Source organism: Salvelinus fontinalis, chromosome 35 (genome assembly GCF_029448725.1).
Source record: "Salvelinus fontinalis isolate EN_2023a chromosome 35, ASM2944872v1, whole genome shotgun sequence".
Lineage (NCBI taxonomy): Eukaryota > Metazoa > Chordata > Actinopteri > Salmoniformes > Salmonidae > Salvelinus > Salvelinus fontinalis.
The window spans coordinates 18,216,613-18,244,196 of NC_074699.1; the positions used below are offsets into that span (position 1 = coordinate 18,216,613).

General features: G+C 46.3%; 1 protein-coding gene across 1 annotated transcript in view; it reads left to right on the top strand.

The window, feature by feature from the left end:
- LOC129834434 (potassium/sodium hyperpolarization-activated cyclic nucleotide-gated channel 4-like) overlaps nt 1-27,584 on the top strand; it is a 92,389-nt gene that overhangs the window by 27,986 nt on the left and 36,819 nt on the right. The window contains exons 2-4 of the mRNA XM_055899408.1: nt 7,405-7,828; nt 17,421-17,582; nt 19,759-19,977. Of these exons, the coding sequence (XP_055755383.1) occupies nt 7,405-7,828; nt 17,421-17,582; nt 19,759-19,977 (805 nt within the window). The remainder of the gene's footprint in view (nt 1-7,404; nt 7,829-17,420; nt 17,583-19,758; nt 19,978-27,584) is intronic.

The window sequence follows — 27,584 nt, forward strand, 5'->3', positions numbered from 1 at the left end:
CTCTCTGGGAAGAGCAGGGAGGAACAGGAATACCACACACTGTTGTTCTATTGTCCTCATTCAGTCTGACGCCATGCCGAACGAACACACACACACACACTGCTCCTCATTCAGTCTGACGCCATGCCGAACGAACACACACACACACACTGCTCCTCATTCAGTCTGACGCCATGCCGAACGAACACACACACACACACTGCTCCTCATTCAGTCTGACGCCATGCCGAACGAACACACACACACACACACACACTGCTCCTCATTCAGTCTGACGCCATGCCGAACGAACACACACACACACACTGCTCCTCATTCAGTCTGACGCCATGCCGAACGAACACACACACACACACTGCTCCTCATTCAGTCTGACGCCATGCCGAACGAACACACACACACACACACACTGCTCCTCATTCAGTCTGACGCCATGCCGAAAGAACACACACACACACACTGCTCCTCATTCAGTCTGACGCCATGCCGAACGAACACACACACACACACACACTGCTCCTCATTCAGTCTGACGCCATGCCGAACGAACACACACACACACACACTGCTCCTCATTCAGTCTGACGCCATGCCGAACGAACACACACACACACACTGCTCCTCATTCAGTCTGACGCCATGCCGAACGAACACACACACACACACTGCTCCTCATTCAGTCTGACGCCATGCCGAACGAACACACACACACACACTGCTCCTCATTCAGTCTGACGCCATGCCGAACGAACACACACAAACACACACTGCTCCTCATTCAGTCTGACGCCATGCCGAACGAACACACACACACACACACTGCTCCTCATTCAGTCTGACGCCATGCCGAACGAACACACACACACACACACACACTGCTCCTCATTCAGTCTGACGCCATGCCGAACGAACACACACACACACACACTGCTCCTCATTCAGTCTGACGCCATGCCGAACGAACACACACACACACACACACTGCTCCTCATTCAGTCTGACGCCATGCCGAACGAACACACACACACACACACACTGCTCCTCATTCAGTCTGACTTCATGCCGAACGAACACACACACACACACACACTGCTCCTCATTCAGTCTGACTTCATGCCGAACGAACACACACACACACACACACTGCTCCTCATTCAGTCTGACGCCATGCCGAACGAACACACACACACACACACTGCTCCTCATTCAGTCTGACGCCATGCCGAACGAACACACACACACACACACACTGCTCCTCATTCAGTCTGACGCCATGCCGAATGAAGAGGAACACACACACACACACACACACACACACACACACACACACACACACACACACACACACACACACACACACACACACACACACACACACACACACACTGCTCCTCATTGCTGTCTCTGTCTGCAAGACTAGTGTATCCGACATGACAGACAACCTACCTGGATGCCATGCCATCGCTCTCCCAGTGTGTCTGCCAACAGGTAGAGACAGCACCCCGCGGGCAACGCACGCACACACACACACACACACAAACCGTCTGTAGATCCTTTATGCCTTTTCAACATGTTCATGTTGGGTGAGAGTAGTGTGTGTGAGTAGCTCACTGTGGGTGATGTCAGAGCCCCAGTGTGACGGTGACACCAGGCTGGGCTAGTGTGGCCCCAGGTAGCTCCAGGACAGGGTGGCGAGTGGGAGAGAGGTTTATCTTGTAGCAGGAGGCACTCTGAAGGTAAAAACATGGGTCTGCAGTCCTTGGTCTCTTCCCAGGAGAGCAGACGGTGTGGTGTGTACCGTACCTCTGTCTCTGTAGACGAGCAGGCATGGAAATGTCACGGTCTGTCGTCATGACAGTGAGCAGTCCCTCCCCAGCACTATAGCAACTCAGGTGTAAGCTATGCAACCGGGGTCATTTCCCCTCTCGCTCTCTCTCTATCGCTCCCTCCCTCTCTGGATCTCTCTCTCTCTCCTCCCTCAAACTCTCCCTCTCTCTATCGCTCCCTCCCTCTCTGGATCTCTCTCCTCCCTCAAACTCTCCCTCTCTCTATCGCTCCCTCCCTCTCTATGGCGCTCTCCCTATCATCCTCCCCCTCCCCCTCTCTCTCCCTACACCGCAGCAGCGTACCCCTGCCTGCACTGATATCACCATGAAGGACGCTGCCTTTTGTTTTATAAAGGGAAAAGCTATCAATCCACAAGTCAGTGCTTTCAGACAGACATAGAGATAGGGCTTTTGTGCCTTTGCGATGTTCGTCCACCACCCTGCCCTGCGCTGCGCTCACTGCTCAGTCTATCTATATTTATAGAACAATGTTCCTTTATGTCAGGATAGAAAACACAGTAAATGGATCCCTGCTATGTTTAGGTGGGCTGACCCCCATCAGAAGGCAATAGCAAGAGTGAAAAGGAAAAAGAGCACACACACACACACACACACACACACACACACACACACACACACACACACACACACACACACACACACACACAGAGAGAGAGACACAACTCATACACATTTACACAGAACCAGGTGTGTGTCCTTGATTCTCGAATAGAAATACTAATACAAACACTACATGACCAAAAGTATATGGACACCTGCTCGTCAAATATCTCATTCCAAAATCATGAGCATTAATATGGAGTTGCCCCTCTTTGCTGCTATAACAGCCTCCACTCTTCTGGGAAGGATTTCCACTAGATGTTGGAACGTTACTGTGGGGACTTGCTTCCATTCACCCACAAGAGCATTGTTGAGGTCGGGCACTGATGTTGGTGATTAGGCCTGGCTCGCAGTCGGTGTTCCAATTCATCCCAAAGGTGTTCAATGGGGTTGAGGTCAGGGCTCTGTGCATGCCAAGAAAGTACTTCCACACTGATCTCAAAAAAAATTCTGTATGGACCTCGCTTTGTGCACGTGGGCATTGTCATGCTGAAACAGGAAAGGGCCTTCCCCAAACTGTTGCCACAAAGTTGGAAGCACAGAACCATCTAGAATGTCATTGTATGTTGTTCCGTTAATACTTCCCTTCACTGGAACTAAGGGGCCTAGCCGGACCATGAAAAATAGTCCCAGACCATTATTCCTCCTCCACCAACTTTACAGTTGGCCCTATGCATTTGGGCAGGTAGTGTTCTTCTGGCATCCGTCAAAGCCAGATTTGTCCGTTTGAATGCCAGATGGTGAAGCGTGATTCATCACTCCAGAGGACACGTTTCCGCTGCTCCAGAGTCCAATGGTGGAATCCAGAGTCCATCTGTAGCAGAGCAGACATTTGAGGAACTGACTTGTTGGAAAGGTGGCATCCTATGACGGTGCCATGTTGAAAGTCACTGAGCTCTTCAGTAAGGCCTTTCTACTGCCAATGTTTGTCTATGGAGATTGCATGGCTGTGTGCATGATTTTAAACACCTGCCAGCAACGGGTGTGGCTGAAATAATTTCAAGGGGTGTTCACATACTTTTGTATATATAGCGTAGGTTTCCATCCAATTGACGACAGATTTTCATGCGAATTTTCAAAAATCTGCATAAAAACAATATGCGCATTTTCCCACCAGAGATGTCTTTCCGTCGAAATGGACTTGTTGCGGATCAAATGTTGTGCATAATGATGTAGTGCACATAAAAATTACTTTAGCAGTTATATTCACGTAGCATTTTCAACTCTACCGATGGTTTTGTCACAAAAACAATGTCTGTTATAAAGCAAATGTGCCCGCTCTGGTCTTGCCACATGTACTCTAGTCAACAGTTCCTAGCCTACATGATGAGATTATTATGGACAAGAGCCAGATCATTTTTATTTGTCAAACCGGCAACGAAGCATCAATCATCATTTCACCAGAATCAGACCATCAATATTTATTGGAAAGGAGCATCAAGATCATTGTGCACTTTCACCACCCTGTGAAGTTCCTCATAACTTATTTAATCTGTAGCTTAATAAACTGCATGGTTTCCCGAGTCGTAGTGGGAGGACCACACAACATGTCGTCACTTGACTCCAAGTTTACTTAGATATGATGGTTATTATATCAATATTTGGGCATAAAGGCGTTTCTACAGGCATTTCTCACATAATACATTTTACAAACACAAAAATAGCTCACCTTGTCTTTAGTTTTTTCATCATTTGAAAGTTTACTGACAAATTAGCTGTTTCCATCAGGGCTGTCTTTCATTGTTTTATCCGGCATGTACCTTACTCGCATAAAAAGGTTGGATGGAAACCTGGTTAGTAGCTAGATTTCCATCCAATTGGCGACAGATGGTAGTGTGAATACTCTAAAGTCTGTATAAAACAATATGCACATTTTTCCACCAGAGATGTTTCCATCAAATTCACTTGTTGCGGATAAATCGCTGTGCGTGATGGCGTAGTGCACATAAAACATATCTTTTGCGGTGAAATTCCCATGTACTGCTTCAAAAACTTGATTGAAATGTGTTTTCATTGCATTTTCAACTCTACTGATGATTTTGCCACAAAAAACTATTGCGTTATATAGCGAATGTGTGCACTCTGGTCTTGGCTCGCACGCTTTAGCCAACAGGTCACAGATACAGTGTGGGTATAGCCTACTTCATGATGCGATTATTATGGACAAAGAGAAAGATTATTTTTATTTGTCAAATGGCAGCCAAGCATCGATCATCATGACACCAGAATAAGACCCTCAATATTTATTGGAAAGGAGCATCAAACTCATCACCTTGCACATTAATCACCCTGTGAAGTTCCTCATAACTTATTTAATCTGTAGCTTAATAAACTGCATGGTTTCCCGAGTCGTAGTGGGAGGACCACACAACATATCATCCTCACCAGTTGATTAATTAAATCAATATTTGCGCATAAAGGCGTTTCCACTGCCATTTCTTGCATAATTAATTTTACAGACACAAAAAGATCCCATCTTGTCTAACGTGTTTTGTTTTGGAACGTTTAACGACAAATTTGCTGTTTTCATCAATCCTCTCGTGAAATGTTTTATGCGACCCTCGCATTAAAAGGTTGGATGGAAAGCTGGTTGTTTGTTCCACAATATTTTCATCGTGGGTCACAACCTTCATGACCACGGTTGTGAATCTCTGACATTGAGGAGACTTAGAGACATGACGTATCGGGGAACAGACACACAGTTGATGTCTGTAGTAGGCTATAGTATGTACAGTACATGACCAGTGGCTTGGGAAGGCTGTTGACCACAAATACCCCATTACTTTATCCAAGGGAACAGGTGGAGTTCACACAGGTGTGTGTCTCCTCTCTTGGCCCCAGGCCCTCTCAGGGGATCCTGACAGTAGCTTACATACCCCTCCATCCCTCTCTCTGAAGCCCAGTAACCATGTGGAGGAGCCCTCCTCCCCTGCCTCTCCACAGCCTTCCCCTGTCTCTTCTCAGCCTCCCATCTCTCTCTCTCTCTCTCTCTCTCTCTCTCTCTCTCTCTCTCTCTCTCTCTCTCTCTCTCTCTCTCTCTCTCTCTCTCTCTCTCTCTCTCTCTCTCTCTCCCTCTCTCTCTCTCTCTCTCTCTCTCTGTCTCTCTGTCTCTGTCCAAACAGACAAGACAGTCAAGACAGTCTGCCAGCTGGGCTTTTTCTACTTCCTGATGTCTGTGTTCGTTTCTTCACGACCCAGTTTAAACTAACAGTCAAGTCCTCTGAGGTCACCATGAAACTGGCAGAAAAGTGTCGAGGACAATGAGCAGGTGTTGGCACGAAAATAAATGGATATATTAGCACATAGTGATTGCAGCGACATTAAGGGCCGTTGGTGCACCTCCAGCCCGTTAGCAAGCTGTTTTGTGTTCATGATGTCAACTCACATACTTTTTCCTGACATGGGGAATACGAAGAGTAAATGTCATTACCCGTGTACATGTTATTTCCTTTGAAGTTTTGTCTTGTCCTCTTGGGCTTGAAATCTTAACATGAGCAAACACAGTGGCAGAGACGTCTTTCTAAATATAACTCCGCTTGACTAGAAACTGAAACCGTGGATACCCTTTTACTTTGAAGAAATACTATTACTGCCACTGTTTCGTGTGTCAGTGTGTAAGCGAGAGGGCGTTTAGTGTGTGTCAGTGTGTGCGTGCATGTGTGTGTGAGTGAGTGAGTGTGTGTGTTTGCATGTGTGTGTGAGTGAGTGTGTGTGTTTGCATGTGTGTGTGAGTGAGTGTGTGTGTGTGTGTGCATGTGTGCACACGCAGGTGTGTGTGTGTGTATTTTTGTAAACCATAATCCATGGCTCAACTGTCTTAGACAGCTGTGTGTGTAATATCTCTGTAATGAATGTTTATTTCAAAGTAATATAACGTGTCCACAGACAGGCAGCACAGTGATCTCAGAGGCAATTGGAATGTTCATCTCCACTGAGAGGCATCACAGCAAAGCAACTATCAACATTGTGAATAGTATATTTTTCATTCTTCTGGGTCTCTGCTTTAAATTGGTTTTGCTCTGAGATGGATTTTTATGGGTCCAGTTAAACTTGAGTGGTTAAATCATCCTGCCCTACCCGCAAGAACCAGTTCACAATGCGTGACGCGCTCCCTCTGTACCATCTATAGAGCACCAAGGATACTGTATATCAACATTTATACAACACAACCAATCTGGATTCAATTACAAAGCGGGCGGAGAGTGTAATTTATAACCAAACTGCGACTGGGAAGATGGACAATGTCACCCAACACTTTGTAATCAACATTTAACCCTCGTTGACCTTTTTAAATGTGCGCCCAGCAACCACAAGCAGGAGACAAATAGGTTACGCATCAAGACAGACTGGGAGATGTGGGCTAGGCTGCGTGTGGGGGCCATTACTCCTTCACGAGAGCCACAGTCTGATAACATGTGAGCACATGTTGTGACAGCCATGAGTCACACAGGTTCAAACTGGCCGTATCGGGGATTTAACAGTTAGTTTAATTCAATATTTCATATAAACATTTTTTTAAAGGCCTTCAAAGACAGGATTTAGTGGTGGGTAAAGACACATGGCCATAGTGTACACAATCCTAAACCACATTCATTATTGAAAATGTTGAATGTCAGTGGCGGTATAAAGCAGTTCAGTACAGTACAGTCTATGTGATCGTTTAAAACGAACCGCTCATCCAAGTTAGCTGCTGTAGCTTATGTACATTTATTGTGATCAGTGGTATCGGTTCTTCTCAGGGAGAGGTAGCTGTTGATCTTCTTTTCTCCTAAATCCTCTCGCCCCAATTCCTGTCTCTCCCAGGTGCTGCTGGAGTTGACTATACTGCTACTGATTGTGGGGAACCTGATCAACATCCCAATGTGGTTCTTCCTGTTCTCCCCAAAGTTCTAAGCCATCTGTGGTTCCTCATGTTCTCTCCCAGGCTCTAAGCTCTCTGTGGTTCCTCCTGTTCTAGGTTCTACTGGGACCTGACCATGCTGCTGCTGATGGTGGGGAACCTGATCGTCATCCCGGTGGGCATCACCTTCTTCAAAGACGAACACACGCCCCCCTGGATCATCTTCAACGTGATCTCAGACACCTTCTTCCTCATGGACCTGGTGCTCAACTTCCGCACGGGCATCGTCAAGGAGGACAACACCGAGATCATCCTGGACCCACAACAGATCAAGATCAAGTACCTGAGGAGCTGGTTCGTGGTGGACTTCATCTCCTCCATACCTGTGGACTACATCTTCCTCATCGTGGAGACGCGCATCGACTCAGACTTCTACAAGACGGCCCGGGCGCTGAGGATCGTCCGCTTCACCAAGATCCTCAGCCTGCTCAGACTGCTCAGGCTGTCCAGGCTCATCAGATACATCCACCAGTGGGAGGAGGTAGGGTACTGTAGGAGGGTGTGTGTTTGTGTGTTGTGTTCGTACGTACAATATGTGCTTATGAGAGAGGGGAGATTATTATAATCCATAGTATATCTACCAAACACAGAATACCTACACATGAACACGGGCCGTCTTTACCACAGTCGACTGTCCTCTATAGAGTATAGCTCCTCAGAGACAGATAACATTGTTTACTGAGATCCATAATGTGTTACCTTTCCCCTGGTGTTGGGCTAGAGGAAGCTACTCTAGCTAGCTGTGTCTGATTAGATCCACTAGTGAGGCAAGGTGAAGATGCTTTTTGCTTTACCTCATCCACCAGTGAGATGATGAAGAGAGAAACGCTGATTACTGTTCTGTGCAGCAGCAGTCTATCTACCCGGCTGACGAAGGGAGTAGAGAGAGAGAGAGAGAGAGAGAGAGAGAGAGAGAGAGAGAGAGAGAGAGAGAGAGAGAGAGAGAGAGAGAGAGAGAGAGAGAGAGAGAGAGAGAGAGAGAGAGAGAGAGAGAGAGGAGAGAGAGAGAGAGAGAGAGAGAGAGAGAGAGAAGAGAGAGGAGAGAGAGAGAGAGAGAGAGAGAGAGGAGAGAGAGAGAGAGAGAGAGAGAGAGGAGAGAGAGAGAGAGAGAGAGAGAGAGAGAGAGAGAGAGGAGAGAGAGAGAGAGAGAGAGAGAGAGAGAGAGAGAGAGAGAGAGAGAGAGAGAGAGAGAGAGACTGCTGCTGCTGAAAATACAGGGATGATTATAATTGCCGTAATAATTAGAAATGTTCCCGTCCCTCCCTGGGTGTATCCTTGAGCACTGTCCCAGAAGTAAGAGGTGCAAAGTGAAGCAGCAGAGCTCAGCAGGAGATGCATTCACTCAGTCAGTCAGTCAGGAGACAGAGACACTCCTTCACCACCAGGGAAGCAGGGCGCACACAGACCCAGGCACCGCCACAGTGAATTTACATAGCAGCCAACAGATGGGGCTCCCTGCCCAACCACTGCCATTCATGCTCTAGCATTTACAAACATTGTATTTGTCTAAACGGCACATTATTACTCTATTTGAAGCCTTGTCATGCACTCTTAGAAAAAGGGTTATTCGGCTCTCCCCATAGGAGAACCCTTTTTGGTTACAAGTAGAACTCTTTTGGGTTCCATTTAGAACCCTCTGGGCTACAATGGACCTAATAGGGTTCTGCCTGAAACCCAAAAGGGTTCTTCAAAGGTTTATCCTATGGGGACAGGCGAAGAATCCTTTTAGGGAATAGATAGCACACGTTTTTCAAAGATTGTGGCGCATTGTTCATTTTTTATTTTAATATTGCAGATAGAAGCCACAATCTAACAATGTAATTGTCTGCATCATTTCCAATCGCCCATATATATTTTTTCAAATATATTTTCCTTTATTATTTACCCCTAACCCTCCATCCCTCCCCTAATTGGAGTAAACTAATGGACAATAACACTTAGGCTTCTACTTCCAGCTTATAAATACTATATACATTTTACTGACACAGTATATTTTACAATAGTTATATTTTGTTTGTTTTTAGTCTCATCCTTCAGTGTGGAGTATTGTTTGTACCATTCAAATGTTTGTCAGGACAGGTTCCCTCTCCTTCTCTCGTCTACAGTACCACTTAGACAGAATGATTGTGTCCACCCCTATAATGTTTTTTGATCACGGCTCTATTCAGCTCTCAAAACCAACTGAGGCGCTCTCTTTCACAGTTGTTGTAAAATGCCTTCAAATCCTTGCTGGGTGTGTTCACCTGAGAGTTTTACTCTGCATGAACAATGGGGGGAGTTTGAATAGCTGGCTGATTGCCAAACAGACCACAACACTAAACCACACCATACCCAGGGGGTTTTAAAAGGGGCCTTTCAACCACATCCACAGACAGTTTGAGGCACCACTCAGGTTGTCAAGTATACATCAAAGAGGCAGCATTGCTAGTAAATGAATCTCATCACCATCAAACCCATTTGTCTTTATGTCTTCATGTGAACTGGGAACTGGGGCTGATATGAGGGGCTAGCCAACACAGAGGCAGATTCTATTTGTATGTGTGTGTGTATATGTGTGTGTGTGCGCGAGGCGTGCTGATCGGCGCTGGGTAGGCAGGCTCTGCCTCGGTGCTGGAACACTACAGTGGTAACCCCACAGAAATGTCATCAGGCACCCCCGAATAACCTGTCGACCACATCTCACCACCTGGCTGACTTTTTGACTTTTTCGTAATGGCGACTACATTTCAATTTACGTCATATTTTTAAAACTACATCACCATTTGAGCTTTTCGAATAATATGTCTTCTTAAATTGCTGGTAGCTGAAGAGCAATCCACAGCGCCATAGGAAATACAGTACTTCCTGTTTAACTTGCAAGGTCTTTGATGTTGTTGACTCCGTTGCTTCCCTCAGCACAGCGACATTGCCCGTTGCTCTGTCATAGTTGGTCCTGGAGACGTCTGATGCCCTCTGACCTGCTGAGTGAAGAAAGGCTTCATGTTCTCACCTGTCATAGTGAACAGAAGACAAATGCCTCCGCAAGGCAGCTCCCTGTAGCACTGTCACAGTCAACAGAACAGCTCAGCCCCTCGTCTCCTCTAATCACAGCTGATATTCTAACATCCAGGCCCACACATACCCTGACATTAAGGGTTAAATGAACCCCCTGGCTGTGGAGATGTCAGGTGCTTTATTTTCTGTGTGTGCGTGTGCCTGTGTGCTTACATGACTTGCTACTGTAACATGTGTTTAGGGGCAGTATCTCAAGTCTTGATTGGTGCCCCGTAGTCAACTATGACCCTTTGTTGCATGGCACAAAGGACTTCCCATCCTATCAAATCAGCATCTCAAATTTAAACAGCTATCTGTTAAACCACACAACATTAACTAACCAATAATAAACGTTTACAGAATAAAAACATTGATCAAAGATTGCATTCCAAGACGTAATCGCCGAGAGGGCTCAGTGAACTACAGCGTTTTACAGCTTACAGACAGGCGGTGGTTGATGGTTGTGGTGGTTGTGTGTGTGTGTGTGTGTGTGGGGTGTGGGGGGGGGGGGGGGGGATAACATTGTCATAGATAATGATATTCTAAGTGGTGGGCAGATATCCATCATATCAAAGGGAGGAGGCTGCAATCAGTGCCATGGCATCTCTCCTGTCTGTCCTCCTATCCCCATCTCTCCCTGTCTAGACAGCTGGGCTGTACTCATTGTCATATTTCATTGGGATAAAAATAAGACGCTGGCCGAATATCCTCCTCATCGGAGTTGTCTCCTATAGACAAACCCAGTGACTTGAATTAAATTAGTCAACATGTTATTGAATCAAACTCAAACGAATGCACTAATGACTAATTTGCGGGAGTGGCTCCCATGCCAGATGTCTTCAACATCACCATCCCCCCGCTTGCTGCTTTTAGCAGGGATGCAGAGGCATTTGGGGCATTGATGAGGAAATAGTTTAAAAGCCAGAATTGTCAACGGCCTTATGTGGAAATAGTATAAAAGCCAAAGCATCAAGCCCCAGATTTGGATTTTTTATCTCAGTCAGCACTTAGCTGCACTTCATTTCGCAGAAAGAGAGAAAGAACATCCTTAAATACTTTTCCGACTTAGAGTTAACAAGAATAACATTAGTGGGCGGCGGTGGATCATTTTCAACATGGCAAACAATTCCACAGTGCTTTGAACTTGGTGTCAGGAGCTTTGGAGCACTACCATCTGTGTTTGTTTAGTGCATGTAGGCAGGGAGTCCATCTTTCTATTAATATTGGCATCTGGGATTGTTAAGATGGATGGCTTTTCTGCCCAACTGGCTGTGTGCAGGATGGAGGGGGGGAATGATCCGATATGCCACAGAAAGAAATCCCAAGGTGCTTTGATAAGAGTGAGCCACGTGGTCGCCAGGCAGGCACGCCGCGAGGGAGGGAGGGAGGGAGGGAGGGAGGGAGGGAGGGAGAGAGAGAGAGAGAGAGAGAGAGAGAGATTCCACCCAATAAATCAGCACACACAAAATATGTAAATAATGCAAATCAGCCAATCAGTCCTCCACTTGGTGACCCGTACCTTGGCCAAGGACTGCTCTTTCACAGATAAGAAAGAAGAAAAGGTTTAATGGGGTATTATTGAGTGCACAATGAGGCTTGCCAGCAAGAGTGACAGGTCCTCAAGACTGTCTGTGAATGTGCCTTGTGTGATATTAATACCCGCAGCAGGGCCCCTTAGAAGACTTCCACATTAAAATGTGTAATCCGGCACGCACCCATCGATGCTTCTCGGTAGGAAGCTGAATGAAAGCATTCTCTGGCTTCCTCAAAAGCCCTCCAGGCCAAGGCTTGTATAGACAGCTGATGAAAGAGTGCCCCATGTCGTCTTCTCTCTCTCTCTCTCTCTCTCTTTCTCTCTCTCTCTCTGTCGCCCCCATTTCTTTATCTACACAACTCCCTTGTCTACCATTACAGTGTGGATGAGGGTCTGGCATTTTGTCAGGGCATTTTACTGTGTAGCCCATGTTGTCCTTTTATACTGAAATCCAGCCCAATGTTGAACTAAAATCAGAAAAGGGGGGTGGGTGGCAATGTGAAAGTGGCATCAGTGAAACAATAGGATTTTTCTTGGATTTGGTGATCGACACATGATGCCAGACATTCATCATCATTAGCAGCCTGGACGGCAAACACCAGATGCCACAGCATAGCATTACATTGACTGTGTCTCACTCACAGACATATGCATCTATTCTCTTTCTCTCTCTCTCACCTGGACCACACTCTTCTCTCCCTCCATCTGTCTGAGATGACTCTGCAGCCGAGACTGTGACTTCCTGTGTGTCCCAGATAGCTTCTTGACACGATCAGGTGTCTCCCTATTGATCAAATGGATGTCTTGTCTGGGCATGTCTGTGTTTCTGGACTGGGTTCTGTTTTTTTCCACTGTAACGTCTCGGACAATTTAGCTTTCTTTAAATCTAAAAGAAACAAAGCACCAATGATCCTTCCACATTTACGATTTGGGTAGAAGACAACGATGATGCACATGTGAATATGCAGTGTGCATTAGATGGAATGTTTTTCTTATTCATCTTGACCACAACACAGACACATAACAGTTCGATATGTCATTAGTTCTGTTGAAGACATTCCCTAGCTATTAACCGTAGTAATGTAAGGGACACTGAAGGTCACCTAGGTGATAAAAGCCTTGGTTTCAAACAGAGTAGAGCTCGTCCATAGCTCTCTCCATTGAGAGCACTGATGAGGTTAGGTGTTAGAGTTACGTGGCTGCCAATGTCAGAACCCCTGCCCTTAAGATGCCTTTCTGGATTGTCTGGGTGACCTCGTCATTCATGGCTCTGTTGTTTAGCCGGATAGTCATGCAGCCAGGCTTATTGTATGTCCCTATCAATTAAAACAAAGAGGCCAGCCATCCATCATCCCTTTAATGTGTTGTACTCTACAATGCAGTGTGTGTGTGTGTGTGTGTGTGTGTGTGTGTGTGTGTGTGTGTGTGCGTGTGTGTGCGTGTGTGTGCGTGCGTGTGTGTGTGTGTGTGTGTGCGTGTGCGCGTGTGCGTCTGTGTGTGGCTAAGCTGCATGTTATGACATGCCAGCAGCCCCAAATTACTTTAGAAGCAAATGACAGTGAGTGCATGGTGCACAGTGTCCAGCCCCTCCCCTGTACATCTCTAATGAACACTTGGCAATTAGGCAGGGTCTGATTGGTGAAGGACAGGGGTTAGCAACAGAGCAATATGTTTTTTTGTCCCCCAAAGTATATCGAACGGGTTGTTTTTCCATTTAGTGGGAATGGGAATATTTGGGGGGTAATTGAGTTAAGGCTGAGAGAAGATATAGGCTAGGAAGATATATAGCTAGGAATCACCACCCCCCACTGAAATGCACTATTTAAAGCCCCTGCTCTCTTTCTCTGTCTCATTTGCCAGCACTATCTGGAGATTTGCATTGCATTATTCTGAACAAGTCAGGAGAGCTTTATTCTCCATTCAGTACAGAAGTTCAAAAGTATTTTAAGGGCACATCCCACTCGGCACAGACGTCAATTCAACGTCTATTCCACGTTGGTTCAACGTCATTTCGTTGAAAACAACGTTGATTCAACCAGTGTGTGCCCAGCGGGATGGAACTTCAACAGTTACAGGGATTTGACAGTAGAGTTTTCTATGTACAGCACTAGTAGTCATGGACAGGTATTAGCATCTCACCTATGTAGCTGCCCTATTCAAATAGAGCAATATATATAGAATAAGTGACCTTCTTAGCTCTATCAGCTTGACACTTCACGTTGACTAGCTCCATGACTATTGTAATGTTAGTGACATAAGATGCTCAGATGGGAAGTGTGAACGGATAATTAATTCATTGTTTTGCTGTTTGACTGTGATCCTGTGGGCTTGAACAATGTATGTTTTATATCATTCATTTTTAATGGGCAGGAAATGTCTACATTTAAATGCATTACGAATGCATCCACTGTATCAGAGAGCTCACACTCCCCTCTTGGAAAAACAATTTTACAAATTAAAAATAAAAAATAAAAAATCTCATGTGTGAGATTGGATTGGGTAGTTTATGATTTATTAATTTGACACACATGGGGATTTTGACAACTCTTTAATGTTATGGAATGCCATTTAGTTCCAGCTGGAGAATCAACATCACAATATATTGCCTCGTATCAGCTACCATAACCATTATTGTGTTTGGAAAGAGAGTGGGCTCTTTAAAAACCAATATCTCCTCATTGTGTTTGGAGTGGAGCACAGCTGTAGAGGAGAGAGGCAGAGAGGAGGTGAAGAAGAAGAAAGAAGCGAGTGGTTTGGTAGATTAAGTGAGAAGGACGCAGCCAGGGGAATGACTCGGCTCAGATGATGTACAGTTGATGTCGGAAGTTTACATACACTTAGGTTGGAGTCCTTAAAACTTGTTTTTCAACCACTCCACAAATGTCTTGTTAAAACAAACTATAGTTTTGGCAAGTCGGTTAGAACATCTACTTTGTGCATGACACAAGTAATTTGTCTAAAAATTGTTTACAGACAGATTATTTCACTTACAATTCACTGTATCACAATTCCAGTGGGTCAGAAGTTTACATACACTATGTTGACTGTGCCTTTAAAAAGCTTGGAAAATTCCAGAAAATTATGTCATGGCTTTAGAAGCTTCTGATAGGCTGATTGACATCATTTGAGTCAATTGGAAGTGCACCTGTGGATGTATTTCAAGGCCTACCTTCAAACTCAGTACCTCTTTGCTTGACATCATGGGAAAATCAAAAGAAATCAGCCAAGACCTCAGAAAAAGAATTGTAGACCTCCACAAGTCTGGTTCATCCTTTGGAGCAATTTCCAAATGCCTGAAGGTACCACGTTCATCTGTACAAAAAATAGTACGCAAGTATAAACACCATGGGACCACGCAGCCGTCATACCGCTCAGGAAGGAGATGCGTTCTGTCTCCTAGAGATGAACGTACTTTGGTGCGAAAAGTGCAAATCAATCCCAGAACAACAGCAAAGAACCTTGTGAAGATGCTGGAGGAAATCGGTACAAAAGTATCTATATCCACAGTAAAACAAGTCCTATATTGACATAACCTGAAAGGCCGCTCAGCAAGGAAGAAGCCACTGCTCCAAAACCGCCATTAAAAAGCCAGACTACGGTTTGCAACTGCACATGGGGAGTTTTTGGAGAAATGTCCTCTGGTCTGATGAAACAAAAAAATAGAACTGTTTGGCCATAATGACCATCATTATGTTTGAAGGAAAAAGGGGGAGGCTTGCAAGACGAAGAACACCATCCCAACCGTGAAGCACGGGGGTGGCAGCATGATGTTGTGGGGGTGCTTTGCTGCAGGAGGGACTGGTGCACTTCACAAAATAGATGGCATCATGAGGAGGGAAAATTGTGTGGATATATTGAAGCAACATCTCAAGACATCAGTCAGGAAGTTAAAGCTTGGGTGCAAATGGGTCTTCCAAATGGAGCATGACCCCAAGCACATTTCCAAAGTTGTGACAAAATGGGACAACAAAGTCAAGGTATCGGAGTGGCCATCACAAAGCCCTGACTTCAATCCTATAGAACATTTGTGGGCAGAACTGAAAAAGCGTGTGTTACAGTTACACCAGCTCTGTCAGGAGGAATGGGCCAAAATTCACCCAACTTATTGTGGGAAGCTTGTGGAAAGCTACCCGAAACGTTTGACCCAAGTCAAACAATTTAAAGGCAGTACTAGCAGATACTAATTGAGTGTATGTAAACTTCTGACCCACTGGGAATGTGATGAAATAAATAAAAGCCGAAATAAATCATGCTCTCAAATATTATTCTGACATTTCACATTCTTCATTTCACGCTTCCCTCTTACCCCAGCAGAAACTACTTGGGGACATTTTTGTCTCTCCCCTTTCTGGCTGGCCCCTCTGACGGAGGTGATCTGATGTGATGGCCCAGCGTCCACACTGTCCCAGAGAGGCCCATCACACAGCCTGTCTCAGTACTAGTCCCTGGCCCCTGTCTGTTGTTTCCACACAGCCACTCCGATAGAAACAACAAGCGTCAGATCAACAAGCACTGGGCTTTAGGAGGCAACCGGAAACATCTAACCTGGGTCAGGAGGAATGGTGGAGAGCGACTGTCTGTGTGTGGCTGGCTTCTCATCTCCCCTCTTCCCAACGTTCGCCAGCAAAGACGAGAGAGATGGAATATCTCTGTCTCAACCTTAAGCTTTTAAATGGCGCTGAGTGGCTTGTAATAAGGAGAACAGCAGTTAACAGTGCACACCGCGGCCCTCAATGGAATTAAGTGGCTTTAAATTGTTGAAGCCATTAAAATCCACACCAGCGTAGAGTAGGCGTCCTGTAGCTGCTTATGAGTCTATTTATCATTAGGATTAACAAAGCTCGCCCGTGCTGCACACACTCAGTCCGCAGGGACACATACACACACCTGCCCATCCCTCCATCCACTTTGTGTTAGTGTGCTTACCTAAGTAGTTGATTAGAAGGATTCAATAAAGCCTCCTCATAGGCCAAGCCATGCTCACATGACCATCCTGACCATCCTCTACAGACCACCCATGTCAACGTCTGTAAAAAGCACAAGTGTTACATCAACGATGATGTTCGTTATGTTGCTGTACGTTGAGGCAAGAGCCCTGCATGTGTGATGGAGAACACTGTTGCATATAGGAAATCCACTGCTTGGCCTTCACCTTGACTATAAAAAGTATCGACCAAAGGGTTAGGGAACGAAGTGAACAGGCACCACCCCTGGAGAAAAGGGTCTTTGTAATCCAGGGCTTTGTCTGCCAGCCAGCCTACACATGTCGTCGTGCTCTAACACAATTCCTCTCCTCCTCCTGTTCTGCTCTCCATCCAGGCGCGCTGCTCTGTGGCTGACCATGTGCCTCTCAGCGTGTATGTGTGAGGGGTTGCGCTAAACAGATGACACATTTTTGTTTCTCACAAAATGGACAATAATGTATTGTATTGTATTCTGCTCTCTAGATCCTCCATATGACCTATGTCCTAACACAGTCCTTTCCTCTTCCTGTCCTGCTCTTCAGATCTTCCATATGACCTATGACCTGGCCAGTGCCATGGTGCGTATCGTCAACCTGATTGGTATGATGCTGCTGCTGTGCCACTGGGACGGATGTCTGCAGTTCCTGGTTCCCATGCTGCAGGACTTCCCCCAGGACTGCTGGGTGTCCAAAAACAAAATGGTGGTAAGTAGTGCTTTGCTGTGCTCCAATACTAAGTGAGCATCCAAAATGCCACCCTAATATCTAGGAAGTTTACTACTGGGCTCTGGTCGAAAGTACACTGTGTGGAAAAGGGTGCCACTTCAGACAGAGCCCAAGTCTGTCTAAATCAGATTAGTCCCTCCGTGTTATCTCATCTCTCTGTCTCTGTAATTACTGTGCTAAGCCTGTAGCATCATGGGAAATGGCTGCCGTGCATATCTGTCCGTTTTCCCACCTAAATCAAATGTTTTTTTTTTACTTTCTCCTTTATTCGCACACATTTATTCAATTTGCTGCATTTTCTTCAGTTATTTGGAGCTCTCTCCACCAGCTCTGTATGGTTTGCTTTTCTATATTCTGAAAGTGAGAGCTAGGCGGTGAGCTTGGCCTCGTATGAAATAATGACTTTCAGAGGACAGAAAGCTCTTATCCAATATTGGTCAAGTATTGACAATTTTCCAGCGAGCACTCATGCTGTTCTTTAATTTCATCACATTGTTAGCTGCGCTGCTGCTGCACGTCTCGGGGAGAGAGGGGGAGAAAGAGGGGGATAGGGAGAGAGAGAGAGGGGGGAGAGACAGAGAGACAGAGACGCTGGAAAGAAAGCCCTATGTCTCGTAATGACCGCCCTCTCCTCTGTAATTAGGTTTTCTTTGTGGTTATATAACCGGACTCTGCGACACCTGAGGTGTGACCCTGAATCAACCGCGGCACACGGACGCACAGTATAACCTGCCATGTTCCGAACGAACAGGGCCTTTTGACAGAGAGAGAGAGATGATTTATGATGAGGATTTGTTGTAGAGCTCACGGCAGACAGGCAAACAGCTCCCATCCCTCAAAGAGGATTAATCTGGGATCTGTGAATAAAAAACAATCACATCAAATTCTAATTAGGTAATTAAAGACAGACAGGCCAGTAGTCAGTCAGTGGAAACAGTAGCCTAGCGAACACCTTTGGCATGGCAAGCTGTCTACTGTCAGGGAGGGATCGCTTTGACTTAAACTCCTGCTCTGCATTACACAACACCACAATGAAAAACTGAAGTACTGCCTTAGCTGGGTCTTTTCTGCTCGGAGCAGAACAGTTTGGGCCTGATAAGAATTAGAGGGTAGTGGTGCTGTGGCTCTTGTCTTTCCTTACAGTAGCTGGCCCATTATCTTATTGGGTCATCCGTTTTATACCTTTTTAGGAGGCACTAATAACTTTCCTATCTCTCAGGTTTTACCCCTGTGGAAATTTGAAAGCAATTGGACATGTCACCTCAGGAAAGAGCAGATATTGATTCTGCTTGGACCACCACGGGATCTAAAGGAAAAAAACGGCAATTTATCCACAAACGAGAAACGAGAAAAGAAAAATCACATTTTTCTAAATAGCTGACCTACTTTTTGCCTTGCAGGCCTCTTGTGTCTCGGGGTCCATCCATTCAGTCACTCTCATGGCTGTGTTTAGTTTCTGCAGAAAAGGCAGAAAAGAAAAGGCCCAGCTAAGGCAGTTCTCCCCTGAATACTTACATATAGAAGAGTGTATTACTACAGTATGTTGGTGTAGCCAAGTGTTGATGTTCCTATTGAGGCATGATGAAGAGGACATCTGTGGCTATCCTCTTACATGATGATGAGGATGATTATTATGATGAGGGTGAGGACGATGATGATGATGATGATGATAATGATGTTGATGATGATGATGATGATGATCACTGTGAGGATGATGATGAGAATGAGGATGATGATGATGATGATAATGACGTTGATGATGATGATGACTAGGAGGATGATGGCGATAATGTCATTGATAATGATGATGACTAGGAGGATGATGGCGATAATGACATTGATAATGATGTGATAATGACATTGATGATGATAACTAGGAGGATGATGGCGATAATAACATTGATAATTATATTGATGATGATAATGATGATGATGATGAAATGACATTGACGATGATGATGATAATGATGATGATGATGAAATTACATTGACGATGATGATGATAATGATAAGAAGGACTCTGGTGGTCTTAGTGCTTTCTGACCTTTTCCCTCCAGACCTCTGGCAGAGTGAGAACAGTACCCCCATATCACCATATCACCATATCCCTCTCTTCCCTCTGCCACCTTTTCTTGTCCTCTCTCCCCCCATCCAGAACGACACATGGGGCCAGCAGTACTCCTACGCCCTGTTCAAAGCCATGAGCCACATGCTGTGTATCGGGTACGGCATGTACCCTCCTGTGGGCATGACGGACGTGTGGCTCACCATCCTCAGCATGATCGTGGGCGCCACCTGCTATGCCATGTTTGTGGGTCACGCCACTGCACTCATCCAGTCTCTGGACTCCTCCCGTCGGCAGTACCAGGAGAAGGTGAGTAACATTGATCAGAATGGATGGGAATATAACTGGGTAACTGGATAAGCAGCAGGAGATCAACATGTAAGGAGAACAGTATATCTGTACCCAGAGGAGAGTTAGGAATCTTCACAATGCAAATTAAACCAACCGGACTTCATTTGGACACCCAAAGCATTGAAAATATTAGACTTCTTTAGATGTGTATTAGCCAGTCAGTACAGTACAGTTAAGCTCAGTTTTAGACCTAAATGAGGGCAGATTGATGCAGGTTTCCGCCTCCCTTCAACCCCTGTGAGCTGCAGTGCTCAGGGCTGCATGAGAGCCAGAGTCCCAGGCTCCCCTGTGTGGGGATGGGAAGGCCCTGGTAGCTGCCCCCCTCCAGCGTGCCCCAGCCTCTCCATGGGCCCAGTGTGGGTGATAATTAGCCTTGTTGCCAGGCGGACACATTGCCCACCATCTGTGGAGAGGGACAGAGGAGGAGACCCCCTGGAGAGAGTGGCTGGGGCTGTAGAGACCCCCACATACTGTGCATCTCCCCTCAGAGAGAGAGGGAGTGCTGGTGAGAAATAGAGAGAGAGAGAGACTGAGAGAGATGGGTGAGGGAGTTGTTCAGGTCAGAATCAGCAGAGCCAACCCGTGTCTCTGGATACCCACTGTATGTGTGTGTGAGCGAGAGTCTGCTTACTGTAATGTGAGCACTGAGACATTGTATATTTGTTTGGGTGTTTGAAAAATCAAGAGGCTGTCCTTCATACCAGGAGGGTGTGCTATGGATGTGGACTGGCTGGCTGCATGACTATTGCTGTTGATGCAGAATTCCTGTTGAACTAGAGGGGAGCAGACAGCCATCCCAGCTCAGCGCTCAGTCTAGTCCTGCTTTAGAGGTGCTCCGCTTGCTGCCAATAACATTAGGCTTATTAACAGCTGTCCCGCCTGGCCCACCTGGGACTGCTCACCACAGATCAGCATGTGGAGCAGGGACCATTCTCAGCCACCATGCCACCCTGCTGCCACCTTCCCATTAGGCCACAGCCTCCTGCCCCATCCCACGTCTCTCTGAATCCTCTCCCCATTCTCCCCACTCTCGGTCTGCCTGGAGGGACATTAGCACTATAAATTGCAATACATTTTTAAGAGTGTGTGTTTTCCCATTTATCTTTCTGTGTGTTCCAGTAATTAAGCACAGCCTGTCTGGATGCTGCCTCCCTGTCGCTCCCTGTTTCTCCCTGTCGCTCCCTGTTTCTCCCTGTCGCTCCCTGTCGCTCCCTGTTTCTCCCTGTCTCTCCCTGTCGCTCCCTGTTTCTCCCTGTCGCTCCCTGTTTCTCCCTGTCGCTCCCTGTTTCTCCCTGTCGCTCCCTGTATCTCCCTGTCGCTCCCTGTATCTCCCTGTCGCTCCCTGTTTCTCCTTGTTTCTCCCTGTCGCTCCCTGTTTCTCCCTGTCACTCCCTGTTTCTCCTTGTTTCTCCCTGTCGCTCCCTGTTTCTCCCTGTCTCTCCCTGTCGCTCCCTGTTTCTCCCTGTCGCTCCCTGTTTCTCCCTGTCGCTCCCTGTTTCTCCCTGTCGCTCCCTGTTTCTCCCTGTCGCTCTCTGTTTCTCCCTGTCGCTCCCTGTTTCTCCCTGTCGCTCCCTGTCTCTCCCTGTCGCTCACTGTTTCTCCCTGTCGCTCCCTGTTTCTCCCTGTCGCTCCCTGTTTCTCCATGTCGCTCACTGTTTCTCCCTGTCGCTCCCTGTTTCTCCCTGTCGTTCCCTGTTTCTCCCTGTCGTTCCCTGTTTCTCCCTGTCGCTCACTGTTTTTCCCTGTCGTTCCCTGTTTCTCCCTGTCGTTCCCTGTTTCTCTCTGTCGCTCCCTGTTTCTCCCTGTCGCTCCCTGTTTCTCTCTGTCGCTCCCAGTTTCTCCATGTCGCTCACTGTCTCAATGGTGTAGTCTGACACTAGCTCAACACCAGACAGTTCCATTACAACCTTTCAGACACATGGCGTAGTCAGACACTGTAGCCAGTAGTTAGAGGCTGTAGCTAGACACCAGGCAGGTCCACTACATGGTGTAGTTAGAGGCTGTAGCTTGACACCAGGCAGGTCCACTACATGGTGTAGTTAGAGGCTGTAAATAGACACCAGGCAGTTCCACTACATGGTGTAGTTAGAGGCTGTAGCTAGACACCAGACAGTTACACTAAATGGTGTAGTTAGAGGCTGTAGCTAGACACCAGACAGTTCCACTACATGGTGTAGTTAGAGGCTGTAGCTAGACACCAGACAGTTCCACTACATGGTGTAGTTAGAGGCTGTAGCTAGACACCAGACAGGTCCACCATTAGTGGCCACTGTACTGCTGTGCTGAAGGTCAAGTGTTAGATGAAGTGGCCTGGCCAGGACATGTTGGCTGGTCTCTCTAGCTAGCATGCTAGAAGGACAGACAGACAGACAATGTGATTGGCCTTTTAGGTCAGTGTGTGTTAGTGTTGTGTAACAAAAGGATCCAGGCCTGTAGAATCCACTCTGATTTCTAGTAGTAGGTTAGTGCCATAATCCAGACAAGAAGCTCCATACAGCACAATCCCCTGCAGCTTTGGGAGGACAGGTGGCCATGTTCAGCCAGTGGTCCAGTTGTTGCCCATCTGATCTGTGTCATGGAAGAGCACAGCTGTTTCTGTTCTGTCTCCAGGGCCTCCAGCCTAGAGAGAAACCAGCTGACACTGCAACAGCAGCCAATGGACAAACCTGCCCAGTCATCACACTGGCCCTGTCCTACCAGAGGCTTGGATTGGAGAACGGGGTGTGGTTCTACGTTGTCACATTAGCAGTGAGGGTAGGGCATGTAGCTCTGCAGGGTGAGGCTCTCGCTTTGGGATTAGCCTGCAGATTTGAAGTGAGCAGGACAGAAAGGTGCAGGATAGAAGGGCATCATTGCTACAGTAAGCGTGTGGACAGTTAATCTGTTGGTCTGTGGGCCTATGTTCTGACAGAACTCTGCTTAATGTGTCGAACTGCTCTGTTCTGCTGTTGGCGTGGACCAACAGGCACGATCACCCCAATGGGACAGTGTTCAGGCTTCCTTCCCATTTACACAGAGAGGAGAGGACACAGGAGACTGGAGTCCTCAGCTCAATGAGTGAAACCAGGACAGAGGAGAGGGAATCAGAGCCAAACGACACAACACGCCACATTTATCTGCTCAGTTAGCTGTCTCCCTTCCTCCCTCTGGCTCTGACTAGATTCACAGGCTCCTACAGTCATTAGAGCATAGGGGGGAGGGAGGGGCTACAGGTAGCTACAGAGAGGGAACTTCTACAGACAGGGATGTATGGACATTGGGCAAGATGAGAGCTGCAGGAGTGGTATGGTGACAGTCTTTTGGTGACATACTGGTAACAGTTTAACTTGACCAAGAAACCCAGTCTGGGTATATCCTCTCTGGGCAGAGAGAGGGAAGAGAGAGAGAGGGAAGAGAGAGAGAGGGAAGAGAGAGAGAGAGAGGGAAGAGAGAGAGAGAGAGGGAAGAGAGAGAGAGGGGGATAGAGAGAGAGGGGGGGAGAGGGTGGAGAGAGAGAGAGAGGGGGGAGAGAGAGGGAGAGGTGGGATAGAGAGAGAGAGGGGGGAGAGAGGGGGGAGAGAGAGAGAGGGGGGAGAGGGAGAGAGAGGGAGAGAGGCGAATCTGTCAATAGTTCAGAAGTATGTTGCAGAAGGAAGATGGGAGGGATGTTTGCAATGCTCCACAAAGACGGCAATAAAATGATCATCAGAAAGCCTGGGTATAATCTGCTGTGAATAGAGAGTTCTATTACAATGTGCCTCCATGTGATAAACGGCAGGCTGTCAGAAGCTAGCAAGCAAGCTTAAAAGGAAGCAGGAACTGTGGTAACTGGTACAAAGCGGAGAGCCTGAGTTATCATATTCTCAAATGCTGTGACTTGAACTGTGACACGGGAGCCAGATAGGAGATATACTTTTGATTTATTTCAGGAGCAAGGTTTTTTTCCATATTAGCCAACAACAATCTGACTCTTCTTCGCTCAGTTCAGACGGGATCAGCGGGAAACAAAGTCAACGGGGAAAATGCTTTCTGCTGATTTTATCATTCAAGTATTTCTTTTTTTCTCTTTTTTTTGTAACATCCCAACATTTTGAGAATTGCCTAGAGGGGTGCATGTCCCAGGTGTCATACTCTGTGCCTCTCCCTGTCCCTCTCTCCCCCCTCAATCCCACAAAGGGAATATGTGCATGAGATTGTTCCTCAGCTCACCCCTTCCCTCCCTCCAAACCCCCAGTATTACCGTGCTCCATGCATGTGTCTCTGCTAGCCTACAATATCTTAAGGTGTGAGTTGGAAAGGGTCTCCAGATTTCCCCATGGATTCCAGCATCACAGCTAAGGCATGTTGAGACCCATATCACACAAAGGGAATTCCATCTCTCCAGATTGAGGGCACAGGCAGCAGCACATCTTTATGGGACTGTGCATATGCCTGTTTCCCTCCCCGACTGCATGTCTGTAACCTCATGTAACCTCATGTAACAGTGGAAGTGAGAGAAACCAGGGGGGAAAAATATTCTCATTTTCCTACCAAGATATCAGCAAAACGAGACCTTTCTAAACCCTTGATATGTTTGGTGTTAGCATGTAGTTATTTCCATTATCATGATGGATATTTAGTCAATTCCACAACCTAGTCCTATTGCATCAGGACAGTGAGAATCTTGACCCCCCAAACCGTTTACTATTCCCAGACCATCACGATCACACCATTCTCAGTATACAGCATAGTACGCACTCTCCCTCTCTCCCCAGTCACTTATTTTCTCTCAACTACAGTGTAAATGACAAAATGGTGGCCGGCAGTCAACATGGTAAGTCCCTGACAGTACATCTATCTGCATTGCGGTTTGGCAGGCAGGCCAGATCCCAGGCAGGCCAGATCCCAGGCAGGCCAGATCCCAGGCAGGCCATTGCCCAGTGTGTCTCTTCACTGGTTAATCCCTCACTAAACTGGGAAGAGGAGGAGGGGGGTGGGGGATTCTACTGATCTGTGGGGGATTGTGGGGGGGGGGGGGTCTACTGTAGTGTCCTGGCGGTAATGGACACAACACCAGCATTCTGGGTTTCCACTGCTGCTTTGTGTCTGTGTTTGTTTGTTTGTATCCTATCGGTTGTTGGCGGTGTTGGGTAATGATTGTGAGAGCAGCCAGGGAACCAGAAGGGGCTTGTGTTGTTGGGAGGCTAAGTAGCGTGTTGTGACATGCCAGCAGCCCCAAATGGCTTTAGAAGCAAATAACAGTGAGTGCATGGTGCACAGTGTCCAGCCCCTCCCCTGTACATCTCTAATGAACACTTGGCAATTAGGCAGGGTCTGATTGGTGAAGGACTAATGTAAGAAGGACCTGAAGCTGATTAATCCTGGGTGCTACTGAGGCTCCAGAGACCCTCTGTTCTCTTCTCCCCATCTTCAATCCCCCCATCAGAACTATTCAATGAAATAGTCATGGTTCCTCCTTGGGTACTGTGCATTCACTGGAACTGTTTTTGTACATTAACCCATTTGTTCCCAAATACACCCATTTCCTAGCCCTAAATGCATTATTTATTACTCATAAACCCTAGTTCTTCTGCCATTACACCTCATCCCTGTTACTTGCCTATCTCAGCCCTGTTACCCACTTTCTATCACTTTTCAGGAGAAGACTCAGATGCAGACAGTGTCGAAGTAACAAAAGTTTATTACTAGAACAGGGGTCAGACAAAACGACAGGTCAAGGGCAGGCAGAGGTCAGTAATCCAGATCAGAGTCCATAAAATACAGAACGGCAGGCAGTCTTGGGGTCAGGGCAGGCAGAGGTCAATAATCCAGAGTGGTGTGACAAGGTACAGAACGGCAGGCAGTCTCGGGGTCAGGGCAGGCAGAGGTCAATAATCCAGAGTGGTGTGACAAGGTACAGAACGGCAGGCAGTCTCGGGGTCAGGGCAGGCAGAGGTCAATAATCCAGAGTGGTGTGACAAGGTACAGAACGGCAGGCAGTCTTGGGGTCAGGGCAGGCAGAGGTCAATAATCCAGAGTGGTGTGACAAGGTACAGAACGGCAGGCAGTCTTGGGGTCAGGGCAGGCAGAGGTCAATAATCCAGAGTGGTGTGACAAGGTACAGAACGGGGGGTGGAGACAAGCACAAAGACATGTGAAACAGATCAGGGTGTGACACTTTCTTTAGACCTGTATTCCCCAAGTCACCAACAGTAACCTATATTCAGCTATTCACTGCACATTCCAACCCTGTTATTTGTATATCTAAGTCCTGTGCCCTCTGACCTGTATAGGCTAATCATGTCATAGATAAACTCATAGTAAAGGGTTTTAACACATGTGCCCCTGCCCCATTAACGTTTTTAATACCACAAACGTTTTGCCAGAAAGAATGTGAATGGGCAATAGGCAATAGACCAACCACACCCATTACCTGTATGAGCCTTCTGTATCCTGACACCCCATTACTCATATAAACCAGGTAAAACCATGGGCATACTCATATAAAACCAGTTAACCCCAGTGCACAAACATCAGCATTCATACAAACTAGGTTTACACATGTACTTCAGCCCCAATATTCTAAAGACCAGGTATACACCTGCACATCTAACACATCTAACACTATTGATTTTTTTCCCAAACAGGTCTACTGCTGCACTTCAGCTCCAATTTACATACCTACAATGTCTGTACCTGTGCTGGAACCCAATTAGTCAACTAAGCCAGGTGTGCCGAAGCCTGAATGTGTCAAAGCCTAAATACTCAAACTGTAAACCAGGACTATCCCTGCACCTCAGCTCCAGTATGCATATAAACCAGGTCTACACCTTTGACTGAGTCCGAATACTAATATAAACCAGATCTACACCTGAATATCTCAGCCCAAATACCCATACGAACCAGGTTTACACCTGTGGCTATGTCCCAATAATCTGATCAACCAGGTCTACCATTGTGCAAGAGACACTTAACACATTTATTGACAGAAAATATGTGTTAAGTTATTATACTTATTCCGTTTATTGGTCTGTACATGGCCAATTAAACAAAAAAATATGAAGTTGTACAGTCCAAATCATTGATTTAAACATATGTAAAGACTAATGGATAATGGTAAAATGATCTGTAAGATCATTTTGATCAAATATATCCATAACCCAACTCAACTTCATACTACTGAAAAAATAAATCTGCTATGATTAAATGTATACGGTGCATTTGGAAAGTATTAAGACCCCTCGACTTTTTCCACATTTTGTTACTTTCCAGTCTTATTCTAAAATTGATTAAATATTTTTTTTTCTCATCAATCTACACACAATACCCCATAATTGTCACGCCCTGACCATAGAGAGCTGTTTATTCTCTATGTTGGTTGGGGCGTGACAGTGACTAAGGTGGGTTATCTAGGTGATTAATGATCTATGTTGGCCTGGTATGGTTCCCAATCAGAGACAGCTGTTTATCGTTGTCTCTGATTGGGGATCATATTAAGGCAGCCATTTTCCCCATTGTGATTTGTGGGATCTTGTCTTGCTTTATTGTTTTTTCCTTTGAGTTTCTCTTCCAAAATAAAAGGATGGAAACATACCACGCTACATCTT